This window comes from Phyllobates terribilis, unplaced genomic scaffold (genome assembly GCF_046119375.1).
Source record: "Phyllobates terribilis strain yellow unplaced genomic scaffold, ASM4611937v1 Scaffold_1__5_contigs__length_1240528914, whole genome shotgun sequence".
NCBI lineage: Eukaryota > Metazoa > Chordata > Amphibia > Anura > Dendrobatidae > Phyllobates > Phyllobates terribilis.
Genome location: NW_027362761.1, coordinates 946,141,753 through 946,164,068, shown reverse-complemented (window position 1 = coordinate 946,164,068; position 22,316 = coordinate 946,141,753). Strand labels below are relative to the sequence as shown.

Below are 22,316 nucleotides of genomic sequence, written 5' to 3'. Positions count from 1 at the left end.
AAATAGCCCTTACACAGCCTGGAGGTGTGTTTGGGGTCATTGTCCTGTTGAAAAATAAATGATGGTCCAACTAAACGCAAACCGGATGGAATAGAATGCCGATGCAAGATGCTGTGGTAGCCATTCTGGTTCAGTATGCCTTCAATTTTGAATAAATCCCCAACAGTGTCACCAGAAAAGCACCCCTACACCATCACACCTCCTCCTCCATGCTTCACGGTGGGAACCAGGCATGTGGAGTCCATCCATTCACCTTTTCTGCGTCGCACAAAGACACGGTGGTTGGAACTAAAGATCTCAAATTTGGACTCCTCAGACCAAAGCACAGATTTCCACTGGTCTAATGTCCATTCCTTGTGTTCTTTAGCCCAAACAAGTCTCTTCTGCTTGTTGCCTGTCCTTAGCAGTGGTTTCCTAGCAGCTATTTTACCATGAAGGTCTGCTGTACAAAGTCTCCTCTTAACAGTTGTTGTAGAGATGTGTCTGCTGCTAGAACTCTGTGTGGCATTGACCTGGTCTCTAATCTGAGCTGCTGTTAACCTGCAATTTCTGAGGCTGGTGACTCTGATAAACTTATCCTCAGAAGCAGAGGTGACTCTTGGTCTTCCTTTCCTGGGACGGTCCTCATGTGAGCCAGTTTCTTTGTAGCGCTTGATGGTTTTTGCAACTGCACTTGGGGACATTTTCAAAGTTTTCCCAATTTTTCAGACTGACTGACCTTCATTTCTTAAAGTAATGATGGCCACCACTCGTTTTTCTTTACTTAGCTGCTTTTTTCTTGCCATAATACAAATTCTAACAGTCTATTCAGTAGGACTATCAGCTGTGTATCCACCTGACTTCTGCACAACACAACTGATGGTCCCAACCCCATTTATAAGGCAAGAAATCCTACTTATTAAACCTGACAGGGCACACCTGTGAAGTGAAAACCATTTTCGGTGACTACCTCTTGAAGCTCAAGAGAATGCCAAGAGTGTGCAAAACAGTCATCAAAGCAAAAGGTGGCTACTTTGAAGAACCTAGAATATAAGACATATTTTCAGTTGTTTCACACTTTTTTGTTAAGTCTATAATTCCACATGTGTTAATTCATAGTTTTGACGCCTTCAGTGTGAATGTACAATTTTCATAGTCATGAAAATACAGAAAAATCTTTAAATGAGGTGTGTCCAAACTTTTGATCTGTACTGTGTGTATATATATATATATATATATATATATATATATATATATATCTCATACATACCAGAGAACCTTATCTCTAGTAATCAATTTAAAAACCTCTTAGAATATGCATCTCATAAAGTTCCAGGCTCCACCATTTATTTCAAGAAGAACATTATTAGGGGACTTACTGCAGTAATTTAAATCCTCATTGTGATTAAAAAGTTTTCTATCTTGAGACCTGTATTTTATTTTTTAAGGTATCTCGATAGTGTGAGCAATAAAGACAGCACATTACCTCCAATTCCTCACCTGCATTCCTTGGTCACCGATGATGTGGACCCATACCCTGAAGTGGACATCTTCACCCTCATTGGCTCCTCTTATCAGGTATGTACATGCGCTTTACCACTAACTTTGTAGATCATACTTTATTAGAAAACTCAACAAGAGTGTGATAGGAGCCATAATGCTTAACATTACATGGGTCAGATCACAGGACTGCACTGTGACACATTTCATACATTTGGGGATGTACAAAGCAACTATAAAAAGTAATGGCACTTTTTATATAGATTTTTTTCCAGTTTTGAAAATGGGTAATATTTCCTAATTAGAGTTTATGGATCATTTTTGCTACAATTATACATTCTATGTCAGCAAGAAAAAGTTGTCGATTTCTTGATTTGTCCACCAGATGTCACTTGTGTCTTGCCCTCAATGCTAGTACATGAACGCCATATTACATGGGTTTAACATGCTGCTAAATTTGTATCCCTTTGTAGAAATTTGGCTCTATACGGGCAGATCTAATAGAACAAATGAGGTTTAAGCAAAGGTTGAAGGTGATACAGACCCTTGAGGACACTACAAAGCGAAATGTGGTAAGCGGTTACTTTTTCAATGACTACATCTTGCTGATGGTGAAGTTTATGATCACCCGCAAGGCAGTTATCATTGGAGGATTTGTCATGTTGTGACAACCCCTTCATATATTTCTTTATGTTCTGTTTCATAAATTAGCTGTTAGCGACTGGGGAAATTTTGGAAAACCGACATAATTACATGGCGGCCATTCAGATAAATGACTGCATGTAGTCGGTGCCAGATTGTATACATTGAGTCTGCCTGAGAGAAACATTCTTGGGGTCCATCATGCAGCAATATCAAGCAGAATTGATCCTTTGTAATGCAGTCTGCTATAAATATGCATAATTTGTGCAGTTGTAAATGCAGCAATATCTGCACAATTAAGTGCGACTATTAGTGTTGTGAAAATTTTCACTGTGGAAATTCTGCCGCAAATATATTGTGTGTGATCGTACCCACTTAGTATTGGGGGTTGGGAGAAGGGCCCTCAATCATCTATGACCTTATGAGCTTTTATTTACCACTGTCGTCGCCACATAATGTGAGACGTTGTGCCTGTTCCAAATTAAATTGTAAAATTAAAATTTGTGCACGGAAGAACTACGACTGATACATTTGAGCATCAGGCTAGATCTGCTTTATTACATGTTCTGGTCCAGGTTTATATAGGTTATTAGTATTCATACTTTAAAACAATGTAACTGGCTCAGCTTATCTCTAAATATGTGTTGGCATTAGCATGGATACATACATCTCATTGGCTAAAAGTATTTCTGTCTACACCCAGCTTTCTGACTTTAGGAATCGCTCATTTTCTAGTTTCGGTTCTCTGTTTTCTTTAAGTGTTTAGACAAAGACATTCCAAAAGACTCCTTATCTCACACATACCAGCTCAAACTCCATTCTGGTAAGCAGAAGATGCACGTACAAAAATCAAAATGGAGTCAGGATAGCTAAAGTATAACTCCTGCTCTCACACCACCTTCATCCCCAACTTTTCATACATAGTTTTCCATAAAACGTGTATGAACCAAAAAGTCATAACTGATTGAGGGCCCTCATTTAGTTAGGTGTAATATGGACGATGGGAGAAGGGGGCACTCAGTCATCACTAACTGACAGAGAATACCCATCCTAATGATACCCACTCCTAGTTGCCTGAGGCCCTCCAACTTTTCACAATCAAAGACTGTGCTGAATTTGGGAGGGGACCTTCAGTCAGTTAGGGGTGATAATGGTAATCAGAGACAGTTTACTTGAGCCTAGAGCTGACAGTTACGAAACAAGGATCCAGCAAATAACTTTACAGGGGATGGTTGGACTTCTCAATCTTCACTTCACCTAAGCTGCATTACTGAGCGGTGGGGTGGAGGGTGCAGACCTCTCTAATTAGCTGTGCAGTCAGCATAAGGCCAAGTTCACACATTCAGTATTTGGTCAGTATTTTACATCAGTATTGGTAAGCCAAAACCAGGAGTGGAACAATCAGAGCAAAAGTATAATAGAAACACGTCACCACTTTTGTATTTGTCACCCACTCCTGGTTTTGACTTACAAATGCTGATGTAAAATACTGAACGTGTGAATGTGGCCTTAGGCTTAAACTGTTCCCACTCTTGAAGAGTAGTAATGAGCAGTCTGTTGTCTGGACCAGGTTTCATTTGGGCCAGGCTGTAGCTACAGTAGGTAGCGTCAACAGCATGTCCAACCCCCGGGAAAAGCGGTGAGCAGCCTGCACCAGACAGTATGAGTGGCGGAGCCCACTAGAGGACGAGACGCTGCATGGATGGGCCATATCCATCTAAACGAAAGCTGTTTCTTACAGCAGCTATTTATAATAATGTTTATAGAGGTGAATCAGATGTCAATATACCCCAAGTCTTAGGAGACGGTCATTTTAATGTTCATTACTATTCAGACCTTCAGTGCTACATTTAAATACTGTATATACACAGTGAAGGCAGGATTTCAGCCATTGTCGTAGGCTGTACATGAGCCCTTAAAGCTGTAAGTCACCTGCAGCAATGAGTTTTAGGAATGATTATTGACCAATTTGAAGCTGCTTTAATGAATTGCCCCAAAAACCTGTCAGCCACCTCTTGCTGGTAACTTTGCATAAGGAAATTATCCAGCATTTACCTGTTCAACCCCCTCCACTCCAGTGCTTCTGCTCTTCGTATCCCCGCTGGTCCTCCGATGATGACACTTGACCTGCGGCAGCATCATTGGCCTCGGCACTGTCACTTGCATGTATGGCACATGACAGATGACCAGTTGTTACCTGTTGCAGTCATTTGGCCAATGAATGTGACTTTCTAAAGTAATAATTTTTTAAAAAGTGTTTTTTTCAGCAATGACAATTCCTGCTGTGCGACAATTTTTCTTAAAATCCCAGACAACCACTTGAAGCTATAGATGATATTTATAGGCTGTGCTCCCACATTCCGGTCATGCCTGAATTTGCTGCGTTATTGCAGCAAATTTAGAAATGTGAGCACAGACTTTCTTATATTAAATAAGTAAGGAAATGTGGGTTGATTGACGGAATAATGGTTTTCATAGGAGCTGTGTAATGGGAATCCTTAGAAATTGCTTTGAATGCAGCTCTCCTTACAAGTAATGTGCCATTATCTATGCTGTGGGCAAATAACGCTTGATAATGGTTTTCTCTGTCTGCCTTATTAGGTCCGCACTATTGTGACTGACACAGCATTTACTGTTGATGAGCTGGAAGAGTTGTTTGCGCTTTTTAAGGTATGGAGAAAAATATTAGCGTAAGAGCCAACCGTGTAAGACCTGACAATGTACGGAGGGAAATCAACCAATTATTGGTTATAGGAGAATGGCGATGCCTAAGGAATATAAGTGGGGTTGTTACTGTATGTAACTGATCCTTCATATTGCACCATCCATTCTGGGGGATTTCTCAGTAAAGATACTGCAATAAGTGGTAAAGAAAATAGTGTACACATTGTACTGAAAACGGCTCAGGTCGTCTGATATAGAGTTTATACATGTGGGCTATACTAAAATTTGTTTCTCAAAATTAAGTAAATTTAAAAAGAGAAAAAAATGAATGATGATAAAATAAAAAATGTAAAATAAGTGAGCGAATAAACCCCATAATAAGAGAAGAACATAGCACACTACTCGACCATAGGCACATGCAATAATGACAGTAGAAGAAACATACTAATCTACTTAAAGAGTAAATATTGTTTTTTTTTAATAAATTAATAGTAAACATGAAAATAAAAAACCTTGTAATACATCTCCTCAGAAAAAAAATTCTCCTCCTGAACGGATATCTCATTCTCAAAATTCTCAATTCATGGGTGACATCTGTCTTCATTAGATCCAGACTTTCCCATTACTGATGTAGGAGAAGACAGTTGGTGCTCAAAGTTCTGTGGAGGAAGAGGAGGAGTTAGAGGCAGACCCAAACATTCTGCTGCACCTTTTCCTGAAACGCCGTTTAACCCCTTCCCATTAATGGACATAACTGTACGTCCAGCTATCGGGTGATTTCCCACAATCGGGCGTACAGTTATATCTGATGGATGGCACGAGCTGTGTGTGCTGAGACACGGACTGCTGATGGTTACTATGACCTCCATGTCTGACATGTCCATCAGGCAATCCGATCTCACTGGGGGTGGGCCCTGATAGACTGTCAATCACACCCTGACAGGTTAGATAATGCACTGTACTACCTAAGTTATGCAGTGTATTATCAATGCGATGAAGGGATTGTATGTTCATGTCCCCTTGTGGGACTATAAAGTTCTATAAAAAGAAAAAAAATGTTTTAAATATTAAACAAGTTTTTTTGTTTTTAAATATTTTTTTATTTGCTAAAGAAAACCACTTCCTGCAAAAAAAGACATATATTTAGTATCACGGTATTTGTAACCACTACTGATAATCAAGTTACGCAGCACGCACATGTGTGCGCAAGTAGTTTTGCCGTGCTCAACAACTATGTTCGAGTTGCCGCGGCTGCATGTGTCGCAGCTGTTAGGCAATCCCTGCATGTGTCACAGATGTCTAAGAAACAGGCAATCCCTGCACGCTCGATCATCACTAGTAACCACCCATATCATAAAAATATATAATTTTTCATCATCCATTATTTTTTTTAAGCCAAGATTATCAAAAAGTCATTTGTATTTTAAAATGATATCAATAAAAACTACACCTTGTTACACAACAACAAGCCCTCAAACTGCTCCATTTGTGAAAAATAAAAAGTTCTATCGCTTCACCATCACTGGGAGGGGGACGTAGCGGTCTCCTGTGCTGAAACGAAACACCGATATCCGCATCGGGCCATCTTACATGATTACAGTATATTAGTAGATTTAAAGCGTTTACACTGGAGAGCTGCATTAAAAGGAGGGAAATACATGTAAAACTAAAATAGGGTCTTTGTTCCTGTGGCAATAATGACCTGATGTGTTACACAGCGTATACTGGATTTGGCATTTCTATGCAGGAGAATTAGAGAATTTTTTTTTTGCTGATAAACAGCTGGACATCAGCTCTAGTTTTGTAGTCGTAGTGGAAGCAGTACAGGATCCCACAAATATTAGAGGACAGCAGCATTTGTAGAGGGGAATATGAGCGAATTCCATAAGTTTCTAGGGTCTCTGATCCACTGAAGCTAAAATCTGGTATTCTTACTAATAGAAGGTTTGGGAGAATGTGGTAGAGTCTTTATATTGTATTATGAATTGTATCAAGCCCGAAAAACGTTGCTAAGCATGGACTTCAGAAGTTGCACGATTGATTAGAGACATGAATGGCATTCTTACGATTGAGAAGGGAGTCTAGATCTAGAGGGGGACCCTCGATAACTTTGAAAACCAATGGGACGGATGGCTGGATTGTGCAAGAGTACACCCAATCTCATTATGACTGTTAAAGTGTGGGGTTATTTGTATATTGATGTCTTCATTAGGTAAAACCACCTAATTTTCCATGTAAGAGGAATTTTTGGGTGATGGTAGAGCATGGATAAGCTTTGAAAAAATATTGTTACACTCTGTATAAAACCGCAAAGGGAGCCTGTCAACACAAAATGAGGGTACAAACCAAACACAGGCACTTTGTGCACTCTTGGCATGGCCAAGCCGCTCTGTAGACTTTCCCACTTGTTTTCTGTCGATCTACGCCCTCCTCTGACAGCTATGGCTTTACAGGCGCCAATCAAGGATGATGGGTTGGGGATGGATACAAAACAAGTAGCTAGACAGGTGCACTGAGCTGTTGGGTCCCAGCAAGAGTGCATTGAGCGCTTGCGCTTTGTACCACTTTTGTGCAGGGGTAGACACAAAGAAGGGCACCTTTGAAGTTCAATAATGCACACCTTTATGTGTCAGTGGCAGGAGTTATTTGCTGCTTTGGAGGTGGAGATGGCCTCCATACGTCTTGGGTGCTTGTGCCGTTGCACCAATCGTGTGTCCTCCCCTGATTTTTGTGCTGACATACTCCCATTTATGTTTACCTGATTATCTTAACTTCATATGCATAGTGTCTGGCTCTTGGCCATGCGTAATTATCGAAAAAACTAGTTAATACTATATGTAACCTTTTATTTTGATTTGGCTTTTTTTTTTATGATCCTTCAATTTGTATGGTTTCAGGCTGAGCACCTGACCAGCTGCTACTGGGGAGGTACCAGCAGTTCCATAGAGCGCCATGACCCATCCTTGCCCTATCTAGAGCAATACCGCATAGACTTCCAACAGTTCAAGAGCTTGTTTGTCCTACTCTTTCCTTGGGCATGTGGTACACACATGGATATCATGGCTTTCCGCATCTTTAAGCTTCTGGATGAAAATGGTGATGGTTTAATCAACTTTCGAGAGTTTGTTTCGGGGCTAAGTGAGTATTTATTGGTTGGATTGTATGTTATACATTGATGTATGCCAATTGCACAAAATAATCAATCTATACAATACAAATAAATTATATTTCTTAATAAAATAATGGTGACTGCTAGTGGCCAAAGATAAAATTTCATTTCCCAGTACAGCTGACATGACCTGTCTGACAGTATAATAAATGAAAATACCTGCAGGAAATATTCTAAAATGGCAAACCAACCATTCCTCACATGATAAACCCAGTGTTACTCCAGCACCAATGCCCCATCAGTGCCCACTGGTCTTAGTGTTTACTTTCCCTGTAGCAATGACTTACTGTACGTCTAAGTGACCATTACAGCCAACTACTGACCTCAGCAATGCTGCTGGCATGTGTGGCCACTGAGACCAATGTACACGTATGTACAGTATATCACCACTGCAGGAAAGATGGAAGACCGGATGAGGCCACTTCACTGTACCACTGGCACACCACACACCGCTGCTCTGCTGTATACTGGGAGGAGGGAGTTTCTGCTGTATACCTCCAAGATAAGTGTGTGTATGTATATACCATGTATGTATGTATGTGTGTGTGTATATATATATATACAGTTATATGAAAAAGTTTGGGCACCCCTATTAATCTTAAACTTAATGTTTTATAAAAATTGGTGTTTTTGCAACAGCTATTTCAGTTTGATATATGTAATAACTGTTGGACACAGTAATGTTTCTGCCTTGAAATGAGGTTTATTGTACTAACAGAAAATGTGCAATCTGCATTCAAACAAAATTTGACAGGTGCATAAGTATGGGCACCTCACCAGAAAAGTGACATTAATATTTAGTAGATCTTCCTTTTGCAAGCTCACCCCAAACCATCTCGATTGGGTTTAGGTCTGGTGACTGTGGAGGCCAGGTCATCTGGCCTAGCACCCCATCACTCTCCTGCTTGGTCAAATAGCCTGGAGGTGTGTTTGGGGTCATTGTCCTGTTGAAAAATAAATGATGGTCCAACTAAACGCAAACCGGATGGAATAGCATGCATCTGCAAGATGCTGTGGAGGCCATGCTGGTTCAGTATGCCTTCAATTTTGAATAAATCCCCAACAGTGTCACCAGCAAAGCGCCCCCACACCATCACACCTCCTCCTCCATGCTTCACGGTGGGAACCAGGCATGTAGAGTCCATCCGTTCACCTTTTCTGCGTTGCACAAAGACACGGTGGTTGGAACCAAAGATCTCAAATTTGGACTCATCAGACCAAAGCACAGATTTCCACTGGTCTAATGTCCATTCCTTGTGTTCTTTAGCCCAAAAAAGTCTCTTCTGCTTATTGCCTGTCCTTAGCAGTGGTTTCCTAGCAGCTATTTTAACATGATGGGCTGCTGCACAAAGTCTCCTCTTAACAGTTGTTGAAGAGATGTGTCTGCTGCTAGAACTCTGTGTGGCATTGACCTGGTCTCTAATCTGAGCTGCTGCTAACCTGCGATTTCTGAGGCTGGTGACTCGGATAAACTTATCCTCAGAAGCAGAGGTGACTCTTGGTCTTCCTTTCCTGGGGCGGTCCTCATGTGAGCCAGTTTCTTTGTAGCGCTTGATGGTTTTTGCAACTGCACTTGAGGACACTTTCAAAGTTTTCCCAATTTTTCGGACTGACTGACCTTCATTTCTTAAAGTAATGATGGCCACTCGTTTTTCTTTACTTAACTGCTTTTTTCTTGCCATAATACAAATTCTAACAGTCTATTCAGTAGGACTATCAGCTGTGTATCCACCTGACTTCTGCACAACACAACTGATGGTCCCAACCCCATTTATAAGGCAAGAAATCCCACTTATTAAACCTGACAGGGCACACCTGTGAAGTGAAAACCATTTCCGGTGACTACCTCTTGAAGCTCATCAAGAGAATGCCAAGAGTGTGCAAAGCAGTCATCAAAGCAAAAGGTGGCTACTGTGAAGAAACTAGAATATAAGACATATTTTCAGTTGTTTCACACTTTTTTGTTAAGTATATAATTCCACATGTGTTAATTCATAGTTTTGATGCCTTCAGTGTGAATGTACAATTTTCATAGTCAGGAAAATACAGAAAAATCTTTAAATGAGAAGGTGTGTCCAAACTTTTGGTCTGTACTATAGATAGATATAGTGACAGTGCCAATAATGTCTGTAAAGCGCTGCAGAATATGATAGCGCTATATAAGAAAAGATTAATAAATAATAGTGTGTTTGTTTTTCTGGTGTAAAAGTTTTGAAAGTTGCAAAATTGCCTAACTCTTCATTTTCATGCCAGTTTCTCCCAGTTCTGACAAAATGGGTAGAGCTGAGACGGGGGCACAGCGGAGCAGGATGCCAGAGCTCATCCAATTCATGAAGAGCCATGGCGTTTCCTACACCAGAAATCTCACTCCAGTACCTGACTGGGGTGAGGTTTTTGGCATAGCGCACAGAGGCGCACGTCACTCGTGAGATGCCACAGATTTATGAAGAGGCATGCACCTCTCCATTAATCAGGAGGACCTGATTCCGGCACGCCCCCTCATCAAGACCGGCATGAATCGGCCTACTTTGTGCTATAATGTTAATTTCCTTTTCGTTATGTGTTGTCATCTGTTTTTTGTTTTTATTTTATTTTAGTTTTTGAGGTATAGAATCGCGTAGTAGGCTGCAATTCCATACAGCAAAAAAAGCTAAACTAATGTATACTGGAGCGACGGAGACCAAGTGGAAGCTCTATTAGCCCTAGATCAGCTGAATAGGAGCCTGTAGGTACATTTGATGTGTGCACTAGGAGCACTCAGTGAGCGGACACTGTGAAATGCAGGGAGTTATTGGGATGAGCACAATGTCTAGTGGTTAGTCCACCGTGCTACATGTGTAAGTAGGTAGCAAGGAGGTACAGTAATGGTTTAGGCAACTCTGTTCCTATACCGGATTACAGACGGGCTTAGTGAGGTAATGCGGTATTTCTGTCCCCAGGTGCAGCCTGCCATGGGGACCTCAAAGAGAAGCTGAAGCTGCTGTACAGAATGCACATATTGCCTGGTGAGTCCTTCGCAGCGGCTGAGCATTACATCAGCCCTCACACATTTGTGGTATACGTGGATGGAAATGACTGCCGATAAGATCAAGGTTTACAACGCCTGTACATTAATTGTTGCTTTATAGTAATCCCTAAACTGTTTCAAATGTTCAATCCACAGACCTTTAACCTATATAGTGATATGATAACACATTATTGACCTTTTTAGACCTGTCTCCAGACCAAGAAGAACCAGATTCCGCGTTTGAGGCCGCACAGTACTTTGAAGACATTGCACCTGAGTGTAGCCAAGGTACGCCGACATCTATGAAAGCGGGTTTGCTGCTATTAAAACCTAAGGTTGATAGTGACCACTACACTAGCCTAGATTGCAAGTATGTCAGTTTATCTTCAGCAACAGTGTAATAGATTCATGCTGAACATCATTCACTGATTGCTGGCTGTTCTAGTCCCTGACTTCTGTAAAAAGTGTTGTAAATGCAGCATCTCTCCCAATCCCTCATTAAAGGGACTGCAGGCCCTTCGACTGCAAACTTGTGAATCCTCACATCGCGCGCACTATGCGCTCTGAGGATTCTCCGGCATCGGGAGTGATCATAAGCATGTGAGCGAGGCCGGACACAGTCTAGTCGGATTGTGGCCGTAAGTATGCAAATCACATACTTGCGGTAACATGCCTGCCCACTTCCGGCACGGAAGAATCCTCACAATGCGCTTGATGTGAGGATTCATAAGAGTGACTACAACTCTGTAGTCAAAGGCTGAAAAACTCCTTTAAGTTAAATTGGCACAATCCTTAGGGCTATTAATGCTTGTCTCTGTTTCTGCCTTAGTAGTATGTACAGTCATGGCCAAAAGTTTTGAGAATGACACCAAAATTATATTTTCACATGATCTGCTGGCCTCTGGTTTTTATTAGTGTTTGCCTGATTTTTATATCGCATACAGAAATATAATTGCAATCATATTATGAGTACCAATAGGTTATATTGACAGTTAGAATGAGTTAATGCTGCAAGTCAATATTTGCAGTGTTGCCCCTTCTTCTTCAAGACCTCTGTAATTCTCCCTGGCATGCTCTCAATCAACTTTTGGACCAAATCCTGACTGATAGCAGTCCATTCTTGCATAATCAATGCTTGCATTTTGCCAGAATTTGTTGGTTTTTGTTTGTCCACCCGTCTCTTGATGATTGACCACAAGTTCTCAATGGGATTAAGATCTGGGGAGTTTCCAGGCCATGGACCCAAAATCTCTATGTTTTGTTCCATGAGCCATTTAGTTATCACCTTTGCTTTATGGCAAGGTGCTCCATCATGCTGGAAAAGGCATTGTTGGGCGCCAAACTGCTCTTGGACGGTTGGGAGAAGTTGCTTTTGGAGGACATTCTGGTACCATTCTTTATTCATGGCTGTGTTTTTAGGCAAGACTGTGAGTGAGCCGATTCCCTTGGCTGAGAAGCAACCCCACACATGAATGGTTTCAGGATGCTTTACAGTTGGCATGAGACAAGACTGGTGGTAGCGCTCATCTCTTCTTCTCCGAATAAGCTGTTTTCCAGATGTCCCAAACAATCGAAAAGGGGATTCATCAGAGAAAATGACTTTGCCCCAGTCATCAGCAGTCCACTCCCTGTACCTTTTGCAGAATATCAGTCGGTCCCTGATCTTTTTTCTGGAGAGAAGTGGCTTCTTCAATGCCCTCCTTGAAACCAGCCCTTGCTCAAAGAGTCTCCGTCTCACAGTGCGTGCAGAAGCACTCACACCAGCCTGCTGCCATTCCTGAGCAAGCTCGGCACTGCTGGTAGTCCGATCCCGCAGCTGAAACAGTTTTAAGATAAGGTCCTGGCGCTTGCTGGTCTTTCTTGGGTGCCCTGGAGCCTTTTTTACAACAATGGAAGCTCTCTCCTTGAAGTTCTTGATGATGCGATAGATTGTTGACTGAGGTGCAATCTTTGTAGCTGCGATACTCTTCCCTGTTAGGCCATTTTTGTGCAGTGCAATGATGGCTTCACGTGTTTCTTTAGAGATAACCATGGTTAACTGAAGAGAAACAATGATACCAAGAACCAGCCTCCTTTTAAAGTGTCCAGTGATGTCATTCTTACTTAATCATGACTGATTGATCGCCAGCCCTGTCCTCATCAACACCCACACCTGTGTTAATGGATCAATCACTAAAACGATGTTAGCTGCTCCTTTTAAGGCAGGACTGCAATGATGTTGAAATGTGTTTTGGGGGTTAAAGTTCATTTTCTGGGCAAATGACTTTGCAAGAACAGTAATTGCTGTTAAGCTGATCACTCTTTGACATTCAGGAGTATATGCAAATTGCCATTACAAAAAATGAAGCAGTAAACTTTGGAAAAATTACTATTTGTCTCATTCTCAATACTTTTGGCCATGACTGTACAGTCAATGCCAAAAGTTGCATAAACGTGATGCATTTATCAGTAAATGTATAGAAACTTATAATTGTACTCCTGTATCCATGCACACAACTTCTGACTAAAAGATCTGAAAACGCTGAAGCAGCAAACTTTCTGAAAGCCATCATTTTTGTCAGTCTCCTAATTTTTGTCCAGGACTGCATGGTTGGTTTTGCCACTTGGCAATATTTATTCTGTACTTAGTTTGCAATAACTTTTTATGCCTGATTCATCAACATTGCCATTTTGTATACCAGCCTTGATGAGCGGTGTGCTGCAGTAAGATGCAGAAAATTCATCAAGAAGTATTTGACTCTTATTGAGTTTGGTGGATCCTTTCAGTGCCGTGTACCAAGAACTGAAGTTCATTTTTGGCATAAATTACGTCATTTTTGTGGCATAAATTGTCATGAATTAGTTGGGCATGCTTGGTCCTGCCCCAGCTCCTCTCACTGTTTGGAATTGTTTTGGAGCTTGTATGGAGTGGTGTAACCCTGAAAAGTTGCAAAATGTTAGCCCAATTTCAAGTTGCACAAACAATGTGACCTTTTCTAAGGTGTTTTACACCAGAATTCTGGCGAAAAAGCACATTGACACATTGGGCCCTCTGGCTTTGACATGCATAACCAGGTTCCTGCTGAAATTGCAAACATTAGAGTGAACACCTCACCTGCCATTTAACCCCTTAGATATTACTATGCATACCAACAACAGCACACTAGGGGGAGCCACCTCCCTCTGTCAAAACACTGTCAGCCCATTGCCCCCGATCAATAGGGATGGCCATGTTGTCATGGCAGAGGGGGTCCTAACAATGGGCCCCATGGCTGCTTTCTTAGTCCTTCCATTTATTTTTTTATAAATAAAATTTTCCCTGTAACTAGGGCTGGTATATTAACCACAGTTACATGGCAAATTCAGCCTCCTGGCTTCCTAGCAATGCTGACCTGGGTCTGTTAGGACCCAGTAGCTCCTGTTCCCTCTCTACACATGCTCATTGGGGCCAGAGGAGGAAGCACTGTCAGTTCTTCATATCCTGTATACATAGTGCTTGTTCAGATTTGTACATAGCGTCCAACAAGGCAAACACCTTAAACCTGCTCTATAGAGAGTCTGTCTGACAGCTGGATCTCTGCTCCCGCAGCTGCATGATTTTGTGCAGCTGCTATACTATGCAGTGATGTTTTAGAACGTCACTGCAGAGTAACATGTGGAGCACCCAGAAGTGGACTGTAAGTAGTTATTAAAAAAAAAATTGTATCGCCACGTTCGTACCCTCTCTAGATTTAAGAATGGCACATTAATTCTGGCATAATTTTTTTTCTCTTTGAGATCACCTTCACAATTCTTGCATATGTTGAACTTGTGAGTTTTTGGATAGTTTCTGCTTGAATTTCCTTGCAGGATGTCAGAATAGCCTCCCAGAGCTGCTGTTTTGATGTGATCTGCCTCCCACCCTCATTAATCATTTGTTTGAGGATACTCCATAGGTTCTCAATAGGGTTAGGTCAGGGGAGGATGGTGGCTACACCATGAGTTTCCCTCCTTTTATGGCCATAGCAGCTAATGACTCAAATATATTCTTTGCAGTATGAGATGTTGCATTGTCATGCATGAAGATGATTTTGCTATGGATAGCACAGTTCTTCTTTTTGTACCATGGAAGAAAGTGGTTAGTCAGAAATGCTATATACTGTGCCAAGGTTATTTTCATACTTTCAGAAACCTAGCTAGGGGTTCCTGAAGGTATGAAGCTACCAGCTTTCTCCCCATGATTCTGGCCCAAAACATGACTCCGCCACCTCCTTGCTGACATTGCAGCATTGTTTGGGACATGGTGGGCATCCAGCAACCATCCACCACTCCAGCTAGATTTGCACAGCACTTATCAGTAAACAACTAATTTAAAACAAGTCTTCATGTATGTCTGGGCCCATTGCAACCGTTTCTGCTTGTGAGCACTATTTAGGCGTGGCCGAATAGTAAGTTTAGGCACAATTACAGGTTCGTGTAACTCCAGAGGCACCAGCATCAACAAATACCTGTTTGCCGCTTTGTAAAGTTATTTTAGCAGCTGCTCTGTTAATCTGACGAATTTGTCTGGCAGAAACCTTCCTCATAATGCCTTTATCTGCACAAACCCATCTGTGCTCTGTATCAGCCACAAATATTCAAAGTACGATTATCACGTTTAAGTTTTAGTGAAATATCTAATATTTTCATACCTTGTCCGAGGCATTGCGCTATTTGACGCTTTTCAGCAGCAGAGCAATTATATTTCTTTCCTATATTGGGAAACTTGTGGCTACCTTAATAATGTGAAACTTTCTTCTTAAGTAGTTTTCTTTAAATTGGGCTCACCTGGCAAACTAGTAACAGGTTTTTGAGATTCAGTTCAGTGATCCAAAGAGCCCTGAGACCCAATACCATCCATGAGTTTATTTAAAAACAAAAATGTACATCTTTATGACTGTTTTTGTTTTGTCCGCCTTCCAAAATAAAAAGTGCTCAAAAAAATCTCAAAATGGCACCAATGTACCAATGCAAACATCCTTCACATAGCTCCGTAGATAGAAAAATAAGTTGTAGCTCTCAGAATATGGCAACAAAAGAAAATGATTTTTTTATAAATGTATTTTATTGCACAAAAGTAGGAATAAACCTTTTTGGTATCGCACTGATCCAAAGAATAAAGGAAATTTTGTCATTTTTACCACAAGGTAAACACTGGAAAATAAGATCCCAAGTAAAAAAAAAAAAAATTAAAGTTTTGTAATGACTGATCTATTATTTTTCTTTGGGGAGAATTGAAAAAAAAGTTCTTCTAGCACATGAAATCTACCCGTAATTGTAGCATTGAGAAATAAAACTTGCCCCAGAATAAACAAGCCTCGTATAACTATGTCGACTGAAAAAATAAATGGCAATGGCTCATGGAACACCGTGATAAAAAAACGAAACCTACAGCTTTGACCTTAAGAAGGTTAATAATTCTAGTGTAAAGATGGTAGTGGATGTTAAAATATAACACCGCTAGTTGAGTTGTGCAAAAATCGTTTTTGAGGTGCAATATTGTATTCTAAATATGTAAAGCAGTCTGGCTCAGTGCAACCACCACCAGGGAAAGTGTGTGCAAAATCCAGCAGCAAGGATACTCATGACAGTGTAAGCTTGGTGGTTATTGTAGAAAAACTATTAAGATAAAAGACTACATATAACTCCTAGTTTTGACAGTGTTAACTATATACGTGTGTGTGTGTGTATATTATATATTACACGCAATTTGAGCTGTACAAAGCATCAGGCCCTGAGCCATATCTCCCAACCATTCCAGATCAAGTGGGGCTGTCCCGAATTTGGGTAGCTGTCCTGATAGGTTGGAGGGATGTTTCTACACAGTTGAATGCAATGGTGGAACAGGGAATTATCAGATCCATGCTGAATAGTTCATTCTGGGTAAAAGCTGAAGGACCTATTAAAGTCATATGATGGGCAAGAGCGAGCAGCTCTCACAGAGGAGCAGGACACACAGACAAGTGAGGGTACGACACGGTCAGTGAATGTGAAGACCTAATACTGTTCATAGGGGGCTGAGGAGGAATCATGCTGTATGGCGGGGGCATTTGGGGTATCATACAGTGTGTTGCTGGTTGTCGAGACATCATACTGTTTGAGGGGAGATATTAGGAGTATCATACTGTGTATGGGTAGTTGTGGAGGCATCATACTACTGTATGTGGGTGGGGGGAATTGGGGTATCATACTGTGTGAGAGCACCATATTGTCTGTGTGGCGAGGGCGCCATACTCTGTGTGGGGAATCATTCTATGTGGGGGGGCTTTGGGGCATCCTAGTCTGTAATGGGCTCGTACTCTGTGGGAGGCATCATACTGTGTGTGGAGAGTAGTGGGGGCTTCATACTGTGTAGGGGGACTGTGTGGGCACCATTCTGTGTGTCTGTGTGAAGGGGTTGTGGGGGAATGTATTGTGGAGTTATCATACTGTGTGGGGGATACTGTAGGGGCATCATGCTATGGGAGCTTCATGCTATATGGGGGCACTGTGGGGGTGTCATATTATGGGAGCTGGGACTCGGCGAGATTAGGGAAGTGGCTTAGTGTAAAAATAAATGCAAATTGCTACTACACACTAACTCTGCTCGCCCCTGTGTGTACCTCTTTCCTATGTTTCAAAGGTGGGAAGTATTTCCGAGCCCCCCTTAGCGGTGGCTGCAGCTTCTGGTTATCGCAGTTTGTCTGCTCAGTGCTAGACCTCCCGGTACGCACTCCATAGCAGCTGTATGGCCACTGATTCATACAGCACTGTATTATACATTTAAGCTACACCAATTGCAGGTACGATACAATGCAGTTACTTGGTATTTGCGATGGTAGTGAGATCTCATTTGCTGCGGCAAACATCTAAGAGATGTTTCTTCATTTCCTGTGTTGTCATTAAGTTGCTGCAATTGAGTTGGGAAGCAAGAAAAGGACAGAAGAAGGCTTTGTTGCCGTCAGTCTTAAAAAGGCTAAAGGTAACACGTAGTGGTCACAGTGTCTGTGTTGTGCTTGTAGTAGAGACAGTAACATTGTGATTATTGTGACTTGAATGTTCATGTTACTGAGAATGTAAACTATTATTTTTTCATTTATTAGTTAGGAAAACAAGACACGATAACCGAAATTATCTCCGGATGTGGGCACAAGAAAATCGGTCTAGGCAAAAAGTTGCTACAGAATTACCCAAGTTAAATCAGGTATTGCCTTGATGCCGAGTTTGTATGATAGTATTATTCCACTTTTCAGTAATTCAATATACTTCTTCATTTATGCTTCACTAAAATGGATATTAGCTAGGTGCATATCTAGAGACTAGTTGGCGGGGCTTGTCCTGAGTGCCAGGTGAGATGCCAGCTTTACTGTATGCCAGTACGCTGGTATTGAAGTTGAGTGAAGTAAGACCTAGGTGCAACTCACATTTCCTCTTAAAGTGAGAAATTACTCAGTATACTTAAAGGGGTTGGCTACTGTATCTATATTTTAACAGATGTGTTGGGGATGTAATTCTATGGCTTTTTTAGTAATGTATAAGTATTACAGGTTTCCCACCTGCACTGTCCTCAGACTCCAGAGCTCTCCAGTCCACAGAAATGGCATTAAGTAGAGGAGTGTCACCAAACCTGTCCATAGTCTCCTCTAATTATAGAACAGGAAAGAGTTTTACAATTGTGGGAGGATGGACAAGTCGGGAGACGCGCTCCTCCTTGTTGTGGAACAGAGAGCCGTGCAGTCTGTGAGGAAAGCTACAGTAGCAAGTGCAGGAGGAGAACCTGTCATACCTATATAATAGTAAGTGCCAATATAATGCCAATAGAACGATAAAATGGTCAACCCCTTTTTTGTCCTTGATTTATTTTCTATTTTGGTCAGGTTATTACAATCAGCTTTCCTTAGAGCCTAAATGTTAAAAATGTTTGGTTATTTTTTAAAGGGGTATTCCCATCTCAAAGATCCTATCCCAATATGTAAATAACAGCAGAGTGGTAAAACTAATAAACTTTATTGAATAATTCTTAAAATGGAACCCAGAGTGCAATGGGTGCACCACATAGAAAATATACACTCTGATGTACTTGGAAAAGACACGTAATAAAATATATTCCAATAGGGCCAAAATTGCCCCCAAGAGTTTGGGGCAAATGGGACCCTGGCTGTATATGATCTTATAAACATGCCAACTCCAATACAGGCAAGATGGGTCCTTATTCAGGTCAACTCCACAAACAGATCATATGTGCAAAGCAGTCATCAAAGCAAAATGTGGCTACTTTGAAGAACCTAGAATATAAGACCTATTTTCAGTTGTTTCACACTTTTTTGTTAAGTATACAATTCCACATGTGTTAATTCATAGTTTTGATGCCTTCAGTGTGAATGTACAATTTTCATAGTCATGAAAATACAGAAAAATCTTTAAATGAGAAGGTGTGTCCAAACTTTTGGTCTGTACTGTACGAGCTCAGGGACCCCACAAAGGGTTTTAGTATACGATCAAGATAAATGCCCAAATTTTATGTGAGACTGTACCTACCACGATTGGTCTACCCTTTAGGGGATTGCACCCCTTATGTTCTTTAGGGAGACAGTAAAAGGTGGCCATAGTGGGGTACTGTAGACAGAGAAAGTCTTTCTTTTTTGTCTATAACTCCAGTGGCTACTCCCTCATCAACCAATTGCCTTAGTTCCTTCATCAGACCTGCTGTGGGATTAGTAGCAACAACTTCGTAGCTCATACGATCCTTGAGTAGGGTCATACACATTTCCTTGTAGTCAATGGTATTCATAATTACTATGTTACCACCCTTATCAGATTGTTTGATAGTAATCTTAGTGTCACTCTCCAGACAACAAAGACTTTGCATTTCTTGTTTAGTAAGATTGTTTCTGGAGGTCAAATCTGTGGAGGGTATGTCCATGATGTCTTTAGTGACCAGATCAAGGAATTAATCAATAGACCCAGGATCCCCTGATTGTGGAGGCATGCTCTTACTTTTATTTTTAAGGGTTGTAAATGGACCATTCCCACTATTCTTATAGTCGCTATCCCCCAGGTGAAAGAGGAATCTAACGTCCTGAAGCAAATCCTCTGACATCCCTAACTCTGAGCAGGTTTTCCTATTTTCCCGATTTGAAATGTTTTTTCCACCTTAACTTACGGATAAAGAGATTAAGATCCTTGATGGTTTCAAAGTGGTTTAGGTCAGTTGTCGGTACAAAAGACAATCCTTTGCTGAGGACACATCTCTGCGCGATTAATGGGTCTAGAGGATAGATTAATGACTTGAGATTCCTGCCATGAGGGAAAAGCGCTACAGGGTTGGTTTAGATGATGGAGGCTGGGAGAAGGATTTTTTTATAGGTTGGGGAGTCCCAATATTTAAAGACCACTGTTGGGGTTCAGACTGTTGCTCAATGGGTAGTTGTACTCTAAAAAAAATGTCTCTTTGGGGAGATCTCCTACCACCCCTTCTATTACCTCGGTTACCTCCTTTTACTTTCCCTTTGCCCTTAGGATATCTTGGCCGAATGTCCGAATCGGAGACCTCGGTCTCAGATGAGGAAATGTCGGTCTCTGGTCCTCTCAAATTACGCCCTATAGAGATAGAATATGCTTTGTTATCCCAGAATTCCTGTAAATCTCTATTAAACAATCTGTGTTTACGTTCTTTCAAATGGAACTGAAATTTCTCTAGACCGTTTGAGACCTATTTCCTTCTTTTGAAATTCAGGTTCAGATGAAAATTTTTTGGTAATATCAATTTGTTCTTTTAGAGATTTGTTTAAATTATGCAGATTAACTTTTTCCTCCTCTAGTAAGAGCTTCATAAGCTTTCTGTTTCTTCCTTCTCCCACTTGATGAGTAAATTTGGATTTTTATTCCGATATCCTGGTGAGAGGGCGATTCTAAGATGGCGTGGTACAATGCCGGATCTAATATAATTATCCAGGCTTTGCACCTCCCATCAGGATGTGATTTGATCTCTATAGGTTTTAGTAAGATCCTTAAAGGCTGTGTTGAATGATGGAGTATACCTTTTCTGGATAAAAGTGCGGTCTGAGAAGACCTCCTTGGCTTTGATGATCCAAACGTTTGTATCAATACTTGTTGACAGGAATCCTGCCATACTCATATTAGAAGTAGAAAGCTAGTGTGGTACCCAACTAATTTGGTGAACACGCCCCCCTGCCAGCTTGAGGTAGGAATGACAAAGCCTGCTCTTCGCTGCATGCGCAGAAGCTATGCGCTCCACCTGCGGTCCATCAACCGGATGTTGTCATATATCCAGCGTCAGTATGGGTCGCGCACAGGATATTGCATCATACCCGGAAGTGTGCCGCTTGTTACTAGCGTGCAGTACATACATAAATTGCACTGTAGTCATATGCTACGACCATGTCTGCCTTCCTATGTGTCTAATGAAATGGGGGCATAATTTTGGGCAATGAACTCCCCTGATGACTAAAGGGAAACGCGTCGGGAGCCCGCCTATGTTAGAATACTGCCACCAATGGAGGATCAGATAAGTTGACATACTATCTCCTATGAGTGTGCTGGTGTTATACTCTATCTATACCACTTTTCATGGTGGATTTATTGTGTGTGGTTTTGTGTATTAATTGCACCACTTATATTAAGGTTTACCTCAATACACTTGTTCTGGCTGAACTAATATGTACTGATTTAGGCTGCTTTGTTTTATATGGCCATATACAGAGTGTAGACACCGCATATTGAGCTTGGCGCCGCTTGTGTTCTACATTTTGGCTAGAAAACTTGCTAATTTTGATATGATCTGTTTGTGGAGTTGACCTGAATAAGGACTCTACCCTCATCTTGCCTGTATTGGAGTTGGCATGTTTATAATATAAGATCATATACAGCCAGGGTCCCATTTGCCCCAAACTTTTGGGGGCAATTTTGGCCCTATTGGAATATATTTTATTACGTGTCTTTTCCATGTGGTGCACCCATTGCACTCTGGGTTCCATTTTAAGGATTATTCAATAAAGTTTATTAGTTTTACCCCTCTGCTATTATTTACTAAATTAGTTGGGTACCACACTAGCTTTCTATCCCAATATGTCGTAGGTGTAATAATAATATTAGCAAATACCTCCAATTAGAAATGTAGTATAGTATTTTTGATTCGCTATGTCTCTTTCCTCATGTGCAGGCATTGCAGGACCTTAGGTATCCATGGTAAGTGGCATAGCGAATCAAAAATACTATACTACATTTCTAATTGGAGGTATTTGCTAATATTATACACTGCTCAAAAAAATAAAGGGAACACTCAAATAACACATCCTAGATCTAAATGAATGAAATATTCTCATTGAATACTTTGTTCTGTACAAAGTTGAATGTGCT

The 22,316-nt window shown here is 41.0% G+C and overlaps 1 protein-coding gene across 2 annotated transcripts in view; it reads left to right on the top strand.

The window, feature by feature from the left end:
* The window catches only part of TBC1D9 (TBC1 domain family member 9), a 65,587-nt gene that overhangs the window by 36,940 nt on the left and 6,331 nt on the right, over positions 1-22,316 (top strand). Inside the window, exons 13-20 of one of the 2 annotated variants that reach the window (XM_073642093.1) lie at positions 1,428-1,557; positions 1,953-2,051; positions 4,723-4,791; positions 7,683-7,923; positions 10,894-10,959; positions 11,166-11,249; positions 17,845-17,919; positions 18,041-18,141. In XM_073642093.1, the coding sequence (XP_073498194.1) occupies positions 1,428-1,557; positions 1,953-2,051; positions 4,723-4,791; positions 7,683-7,923; positions 10,894-10,959; positions 11,166-11,249; positions 17,845-17,919; positions 18,041-18,141 (865 nt within the window). The remainder of the gene's footprint in view (positions 1-1,427; positions 1,558-1,952; positions 2,052-4,722; positions 4,792-7,682; positions 7,924-10,893; positions 10,960-11,165; positions 11,250-17,844; positions 17,920-18,040; positions 18,142-22,316) is intronic. The other variant, XM_073642102.1, reaches the window with a different exon arrangement.